Source organism: Echinops telfairi, unplaced genomic scaffold (genome assembly GCF_000313985.2).
Source record: "Echinops telfairi isolate 266 unplaced genomic scaffold, ASM31398v2 ScPeMD7_7468;HRSCAF=8506_0, whole genome shotgun sequence".
NCBI classification, from domain to species: Eukaryota; Metazoa; Chordata; class Mammalia; order Afrosoricida; family Tenrecidae; genus Echinops; species Echinops telfairi.
In genome coordinates, this window is record NW_022111369.1 from 23,180,516 (window position 1) to 23,189,540 (window position 9,025).

Here is a 9,025-nt window from a genome sequence, read left to right on the forward strand (position 1 = left end):
AGGGTTTTGATGCTAAACCTTGAAAATGCAATCAATGTGACATCATTTACCTTTCATATTGAAAGTTTACAAATTCATTATCAAAGAATTTTGACAATAGAAGGAAAAAAAGAATGATTTGTTGACTTTTCAATTCACCAAGAATATGCACCGATGTTCTGGATAATACAGGTTTCAATGTGTTCAGAATCTACAGTTGTCTTTTGATCGGGTTTGGAAGCTATGCTCATGGAAGCAGCAGTCAAGAGATCAAAAGACATAGCGCAGTGCATGCATCTGCTGCACAAGACCTCTTTAGAGTATTGAAAGGCAAGGAGGTTACTTTGAGGACTACGGTGCCTCTGACCCCGCCATAGTATTCTCCCTTGCTCATAGGCAGGTGAAATTTGGACATTGAATAAGGAATGCTGCAGTAGATGCATTTAAATTGTAGTGCTGGAGAACAATATCAAAAGTAGCGTAGATGCTAAAACAACAAATTGATCTGTACGGGAAGAAGTAAGGCCAACGTGTTCCTTAGAGGCAAGAGTGGCAAGACTTCCTCTTCCATACATGTGGCCAGGAGAAACCAGTCCCTGGAGAAGGACATCCTGCTTGGCAGAGGGGCATAGAAAAAGAGGCAAGCCATCAAGGAGATGGACTGACACAGGGGCTGCAGTAATGGGCTCAGGCATAAGAACAATTGTCGAGGATGGTGCAGGACCGGGCAGTGTTTCGTTCTGTTGTGCACAGGATTGCTATGGGTCAGAACCGACTCGATGGCACCTAACAACTGTAATAGATTCACACCATTCATCTAGCATTTCCAAAGTGAGTAGTACCACCCTCTGAGGGGTGATGGGATGATCCAAAGGGGCTGCAAAAGCAGGTATCAATATTTTATTTGGGATTATGGGCTATATCACAAAAGCTTTTAATTGCCAGAAGGGTACCAAGTAAATTTTCTCGCTGAGAAGGGGGCAAGGGCATGAGTCCTGCGCTAGACTACTGCCCAGACAAGAGCCGTGCCTAGTGATGAGAGGACTACCACCCACGGTAAAACAGATTCCGATTTTGGAGAGGCTGCAATGTAAAAGTAAAGCATAAACCAGAGAAATGTAGTGATGTGTATGTTCAATAAGGCTGCATGAGCAACACATGAAAACTAGTTCGAAATTAAAGATTAAAAAAACACTATTCATACCAACAAAAACCACTTACCAAAGGCGATGGTAACATTTGGCAAGATCCCGCGGAGTCAATTCCTCCTCACTGCAACCCTGTAGGACAAGGTGGCACGGCCCCTGTACCTCTTTAACCGGAGGTAAAAGCCTTGCCTTTCTCCTGAGAAGTGTGCGCTCGTGGTTTTGAACTGCTGATCTTGTGGGTTAGCAACCACTCTGCGACTAGGTCTCCTAGCAAAAGATACGCAGTCTGGATTAAGAATGGTTAAATTGATACCTCAGCTAAACCACTTAACTGTCTAGTCCAAAGGAGCCAAATGAGTTTGGGCACCAATGAATCCAATCTGGGTACTTCTGTTGTGGTGAGCGCTGATCAACTCAGCAACCCCAAGCGCAAGCAAACCAGACCCGCCTGGTCCTGCCCCAGCCCCACAGCTGCGCTCACTTAGTGCTTCTGTTAAGGAAGTTCGGTTTTATTCAAGGAATGGCTTTAGGTAAGAGAAAACTTACTCCCCCAAGCAAACTCACTGCCTTCGGGTTGAATTCAATTCGCAGTGACTCTTCAAGTGGTTTCCCAGGCTGACAGTCTTTCCAGAACAGACAGCCTAAGCCTTCTGCTGAGCGGCTGGTGGGTTTGACCTCCTGTCTTGTTTGCAGCCCAGCGCCCGCCCACCAGCACCCCAGCTGTGGGGCAATGACGTCACAGAACGCCAGGAGTGGCTGATAAAGCAGAATTAATGTAGCGGGTTTCTTTCAGGTCCACACTTGAGCTCCACAGATTCCTCTCCACTTCGGTAAACCAAGTAAAGCAAGGCGGCTTCCGGTTGCCAGGGGTCTTAACCACAGGGCTAAGGAAGCTGCGGGGGGCAGGCGACATGAAGATAGACAGGGTCTTCTCAACAAAGACAGTTACGCTCACAAAAAGAGTATTCATGGAAGTCCACTTCACACCTCCCGATTTACCTAGGGAACAATGTCATATCAGTGGTAAACCAGCTGGAGACATATCAAGGCACATCTGAGGATACTAGTCTATTAAAATAGCTTAAACTGAGAAAAAAAAGTTGCAAAGCAAGTTAGAAAAAGTGTCAGCTGGCGTATGCTTTATAAGCAAAACAAGGGAAAAAGAAGACAGACCCAGGTATCTATGTTTAAACTAGTGAGCAAAGTGACCACTTGAAACAGACATGAGATTGAAATTTTGGAATCCAATTATGATTCAGGCACTTCACACTGTGAAACATGGATGCCCAAGAGACCCGTGGGCCCCGCATGGAAGTAGTTTCCCTTGGGGACTATGTTGGGAAGTTTATACCCCACGTGGATTGCAAATTGTTTTATTTTCCTCTCTGTGTCAGTGATCAGCGGTGTTCTGCGATGGAAACGAGCAGCAGCTCCAAGCTGCACTGGGGATGATTATATGCAGAGATAATAAGGAAAAAAGGAAAAAGCCTTTTCGGCAAACTCACACCTAACAGGAGCTCCCCAGTGCGCTGCTGTTAGTGACAACCAGGAAATGCACCTGGTTTTCCCTAATTTGTGTCCAAGGTGTGGAAGCCACACTTCCCTTAATCCTGCCACGTCCTCGGGCCGCTTGGAAATCATCAAATAAAGAGCGACAGTTCAAATACAGCACACACGCTTTATTCCACATGCTCTGCGTAGAACGAACAGGTGAGTGAAATCAGAGACTCACCACATTACATTTAATGTGCCTATCTCCTTTGTGTGATCAACACACAGGTCACCTTTTACTTCTGGGTGGGAAAGGGATTCCTACACAAACGTTTGGGTTTGGTGCTGACAGACTTAATATACACGCCTTCGTGGGCCAATCGTCAAACTTTATCAGTCTGAGAGTGCTGGTAGGTAGCCATGTGCCCTCGCCCCTTTCCTCTTTAAAATTTTAAATACTGCAAAGGAACCGTTTTCCCTGTGAGGCTCCCACACTTGGGATGGAACCTTCTCTGTGGAATTTCGACACCATGTTAATTAGCGGTTATGAGTGGGAGCTGCTCTCTCGCAGCAACTCCTATTCTGCCACCAGTCAAGGGTGATTCTGTAATAAATTTCCACAAAGCAAACTATTTCTGGTAATTCTCTCTAATTAACACCAGACCTGCTAATAATACACCAGTACCTACGTGTTTTTGATATAACCAAGATCTTGTCTGAGAGTAACCAAAAAGGGAAGCCGCCAGCCTAAATTAAGCTTTTGCGGGCAAAAAGGATTTTCTGTTTAGTTCTGTAAGAAAACCTTTGATAATCTTATATTGGAGACATTTTGACCAGAAAACACTGAGCACCAGGGAGGCTTGTTCTGGTTGGAGCCCTGAATGGGGATTTATTGCCTACACACACTGTTGAGTCTTAAGCCTATAAATCTTGTACTGGATTACTGTTTCTTAACGAAGGAACGACAGATCTCTTATTTTGTCGGCGCATTTTAATGTGCAATGACGTGATTGATAGAAACCAAACAGCAGCTATTAAAATGTCAGATGCAGACTTGATGCCCTTAAAAGTTTGGCTTCTGGAGTTTAATACACTGTGAGCAAATAGACTTGAATTTGTCTTTTATTCCTTGTATCCAGCCTGCAACGGAAGCATTCCTCTCGATTTTATACAGCTGGGTAAAAATCTGAGTCAACCCAATGAACAGTGAGTCCGAGGTAAGGCTCCTGGAGGAGGAAGAGTCAGCGAGGAGACTGGGACTGAAGTGAAGCAAGGAAGCACTGTGGTCTATACAAAGTGCAGACGGTGGGCTGCGCTCAACGAACATGTCATGGAATCCCTTTTCTGACAGGTTAGTCCAACAGATAGTTTGAGCAATGAATACGTATTATAAAATGTAACCTCCTTAGTCACAAATATTTACTGCGTATATTGTAGGTACTGAACATAAAAAGATAAAGGGGGCAGTCTTCTCAGATCTCTTGTTTCTGACAGATGTGGGGGCAAGTATCAGAAAGGAGGTATTCTTCTGACAGGGATCCCATCTCACCGGCCCTGTGAGGATGCAATGCGGCTTTCCCCTGGCGACACTGAAGGGCTCATTTAGCATCACAAAGAAAAACCAGGAGAGCTTGGCTGTGTCATTACAGGCATTTATTTATTGAGTATGTGCACATTAAGGTACTACTTTACTGATTATATTTCTCATGTGATTTTTAATTAGATAATAAATCCAAAAACAAGACAGCAGAAATGTAATACACGTGAAAAAAACAACTCAAAACCCAATGACTTAAAGAAAAAGAAATTAGAGTTTAACAAATAAGGCAACTGATAACATTGAGAATCCAAATCTATTACCTTGTAAGCACTTGGAGGTAAGTTGTGAGGGGGACACAGTAAGATCAAATGATTTTTGTATGAAACTATTCCGTATGTGTTTCTTTCTGTCTGAAAAGCCACTTCCTTCAGCCGGAATAAGCTAAAAATGTCACAAACATATTAATATAATGCTAAGTTTACATTTGAGGAGGAACAAGGAAGAACCTTTTCCTAAAAGACGTTAGTGGTAATAATGTAGCACTCTTGAAATGGCACTATAGATACATCTCTGTCACTTTAAGCAACGCCGTATTAACATTTTGATCATGTCACCTCTTCTAGGAGCCCTGCTGCTGCAGTGAGCTGCTCACCACAAGGTCTATAGTTCAAAGTCACCAGCAGCTCCAGGGAGAAGTAGGCAGCCCCATGCGGCCTCCTGTGAAGATTTACAACCTTGGAAACCACAGAGGCAACTGTAATTTGTCTGAGGGTCATTATGAGACGGAATGGACTCAACACAGTGAGTTTTATTAGTTCTGACAGTGCGGCTAGCCCAAATGATTAGGTTTTAGTTTTAGATTCTAAATTTAACCTGAATTCATAGGACATATACATGCTTCCATAAAACATAAGTAAAGGGGGATTTCAAGTTGATACTTCAGCAGGCAATATTTGATCCAAGTAAAATTTGGGAATTGAAAAATCTAAGCAGAGATTTTTAGTGATGCACTTGATTTTAATGTGTTGTGGCAAGCACAGCATTCCAAAGGACACGTCTAGAGAGGCTGAAAGTAAATGCTCTACAATGAAGAATTAAAAAAATGCTAGTGACATGAAATATTTATATTCAGAAAAATAAATATTCAGGGAGCTCACCAGAAGAATAAAGTGCTGTGCCAGTTATTGAAAGATGAACGCTGGCATATTAAATATGGCGTTCCCCACTGGAAAATACGGCGATTCTTCTGGGATATGTTCATATTTATTTCACAGGATTAACTGTATTAATAACAGCTCATATAATGCTTTGCCGCAGAGGAGGGAGGGAATGCACAGACAAAATGATAAATTAGGAAGCATTATTATTCTTTTAGGGATAAAGTTTAAAGAAATGCACTATGATGCTCCATGAACAGTATGTAGAAAGGTCTAATAAAGATTAAATTCTTAATGTAAGACCACTTATAAGAAATTCAGACCAAATAAAATGATTTCAGAAAATACACACAGCCATCGACTTATCAAACACTATTTTGGCATAAAATCTATTAAGGTAAAACTAAACAACAATAAAAATGTCTTCTACACCAAAACAAAACCACCCCACCCATATTGTCTCGTAGAAAGCAAAAGGCATGTGGCCATGTACGTGAACCAATGTGTCTTCTACAGGTGGTTTCAGCAGCAATGAGAAATAACGCACAATCAGTTCCAGCATGGTATTTCAAAAGAAACTTCCTGCCTCCCTGCAAGATGCAGGGCGAGTCTTGCGTTGCAATTAGTGGACTATTTGGTTTGCCACTTTGTGTCCTACTTCCCAGTCTTTTGTCTTCAGTTTAATTATTATCTGGATATCATATAGAGCTGCTAGACCATAAATTAACAGCTCTCAGGACAAATGCCTTGAAAGTTCTTTGGGAGGTTAAACAAATATTGTTGCCTAAAAGCTCCCTCTTTAACAAACATACGTACAATGGGAGTGAAGTCCTTAGTGAGTGATGGGGCAGGAAGGACTTCGAGCTCTGTCTCAGCTTTGAAAGGCGATTATCCCAAACAGATTTCTATTATAATTCAGGGGGATCCTGACTTTTCATTCATTCTAGAAACAAAGAAAAATGACCAGATGCTATGATCTGTTTCCACAATAGGATCTACTAGGTGACCACAGTCCCCATGTGGTATTTACATAATTCTGTTCCCCAATTAGGAAAATAAACAGTGGACCAATCTGAGTCCTTGATCCTGTCCCTGTTCTACACTGCCAAACCTCAGCGGTTTGAATCACAGGGTTCTGAGCTTCATGATGACAGTGGTAGGAGTTGAGCCACTACTGGGAAAATCATCCCCCAACCCAAATCTAGATTTCATCACATGTTCAAATAAATCATCTGGTTATTTTTTTCATGGAGAACTGGAAAAAAAGGTTATTCTACAGAGAGAGCTTTCAAACCTTCGTTTGTTAATTATTTCTCTTTGAAATTGATAGAATTGACGCATTGTCTGAACAGGGGCCCATTTTTTTTTCTTTTGGGTACAGTCCTCTGATGCACCATGAATTTCCAACCACACTGTTTGCTACTGCTTCTCTTTAAAGAGAGAGAAAACTAAAATTCAGAGCCCAAAGCTATTTAACTGGCTCTTTACCTCAGTATAAGGGTAGAGGAAAAATAAAGGAGGGGGGTGGTAGTAATATAGGTAATGAATTTTAAAAATTGAATAAAATATTACTCAGTCTTATAAAAGGCAAAACCTTGAGATTTATGAGCTACATGGTAACTTGGGGTGGGTGTAGAAGAAAAATAAAACGTTGCTTCGAAGCATAGTATTTTGAGAAAAAATAATTCATTGGGAAAAATTGCATTTGCTTCTCTACTGGAATGATCAACTGTAAGGGGGAAAAAGTATATATAGTTTTTTTTTAAAAAATGATACATACTATTGATAAAATTCCCTGTTTAAATTCCTATTTAATGTTCTAAAGATAAACACAAATTAATTTAGTTTTTAATAAAACAATTTTCTTACTATAAAGTACATGGCATTTTTTATGCCTTTTATAGATTTACTTAAAACTATCTAACAAGGAAAGAAAGTATAATTATTTCAGTATAGGAACTGAAGTATTTATTCTAAAATTTAATTCTTTACTAATTCATTCTAAGAGGAATTTAATAGTCAACCAGGAAATTGGTTTTTATAAAAGCTATTTTATGGGCAGAAAATACAGGGGGAAAAAAGTAGTAATAAATGCCAAACTGTCTCTTTACTTTATGAAGCCAAATATTTCCTCATAGAAATAACCAAAGACTTGGTTTTTAAAACTGGAACTTATCCCTTCAGGGCCATTATTATTTTTCAAAATTTCATATAAATATAACATTTAGAAATTAATTAGTAATTTTAATTATCTTCTTTCTTATCAGATTCCTCTCTTCTCCTAATTCTTGACTTTTAGAAATTCACAGAATGAGCATGTTTCTTGCAAAGCGGCTTGTCCTTCTTGGAGAAAAAGGTCTGACCTTCCAAGCTTTCACAACACACCTGAAAAAGAAGCATTCTTTTAGAGAGGATCATTATTTCATGAAGATGCCTGCCTCAGAAGGGGAGCTGATCCTCGCCCCCCTTCCCCGCCCCCCGCAGTGGGTAATATGATAAAGTACTTTAGTTAGCTTATATCAGACACTCTCTTATCCTGTAACTATGGCATTTCATGTAATCTTTTAAATCATAGTCTAGTTTGTTTACATCACCAATCATGATTTGTCTTTATTGGGTGGAAAACAACCCTAATGAGAAAATTAATACATAAGAGGTCACATTAAATATACTACCTCCACACCCCCACATCCCTCAAATTCTAATCAACACTTTAAATCTGCTTCCTATAGTGGACAACCAAAGCATTCAGCACAAAAACTCAACTCATTTGCTTTGCCAAACTTTGTCAGGCACAGGCACACAGGCCTAGGATAAGTTGAACTTTTTTTCAGTTTGTGTCTTTGGGTGAGAATTCTGGTCTACACATGGCTTCTGAATTTCTGGATGATTATGTAGCCAGTGAACTACCCATCTTTATGTCTTCTTGTCTTTCCTACCAACTTTGTTCATTGTTAATACTGAGAAGCAGGTTTGCCAGAAAATAGGAGGACAATCACTTCCAAGTATTTAAAAAACAAACAAACAGATTTTATGAAGAGTGAAGGATGGGTGAGGAAAAAGTAAGGCAGGATTCAAGGACAATGTTTGGGAAAATCATTTGACTTAGCATTTTTTCACCCACCGTGTAAGAAAAATAAGAATACAATCAATGGGCATTGAAAATTGCTAGCTACTGTATATACTCGTGAATAAGCCGAGTTTTTTCAGCACATTTTTAATGCAGTTTTTGTTATAAAATTAGCTGCCTTGGCTGATATTCGGGTTGGCTTATACTCTAGTATAATCGCTATATTAAATCTAATGGAAAAATCACACATCTGAACAAAATACTTTTACTGGATATTTCTCTTCTAAATTAAACAAAATAAAACAAAACCCATAGGTTAATGTTGATCTCTAAATTTATCTTTAGCATTAAAAACATAGTGAAAAGTATTAACAAAATGAAACAAACAACAACCCTCAGGTCCACTGTTGTCCAGCTGATTTCAACTCATGCTAACCTATAGGACAGAAGAGAACTGTTCCTTAGGGCTTCCAAGGCTGTCATTCTGTTTTTGTTTTTAATCATTTTATCAGGGGCTCATCCAACTCTGATCACAATCCATCCAAGCATCCATTGTGTTAAGCACATTTGTACACTTGTTCCCATCATCATTCTCAAAACATCTGCTTTCTACTTGAGCCCTTGGTATCAGCTCATTTTC

The 9,025-nt window shown here is 40.0% G+C and overlaps 1 protein-coding gene across 1 annotated transcript in view; it reads right to left on the minus strand.

Annotated features, from left to right (window-relative positions):
• Nucleotides 1-4,254: 4,254 nt before the first annotated feature.
• Nucleotides 4,255-9,025, minus strand: part of PDLIM5 (PDZ and LIM domain 5) — a 223,385-nt gene continuing 218,614 nt past the window's right edge. The window contains exon 17 of the mRNA XM_045284331.1: nucleotides 4,255-7,749. Coding sequence (XP_045140266.1) covers nucleotides 7,611-7,749 — 139 coding nt within the window. The 3' untranslated portion in view covers nucleotides 4,255-7,610. The remainder of the gene's footprint in view (nucleotides 7,750-9,025) is intronic.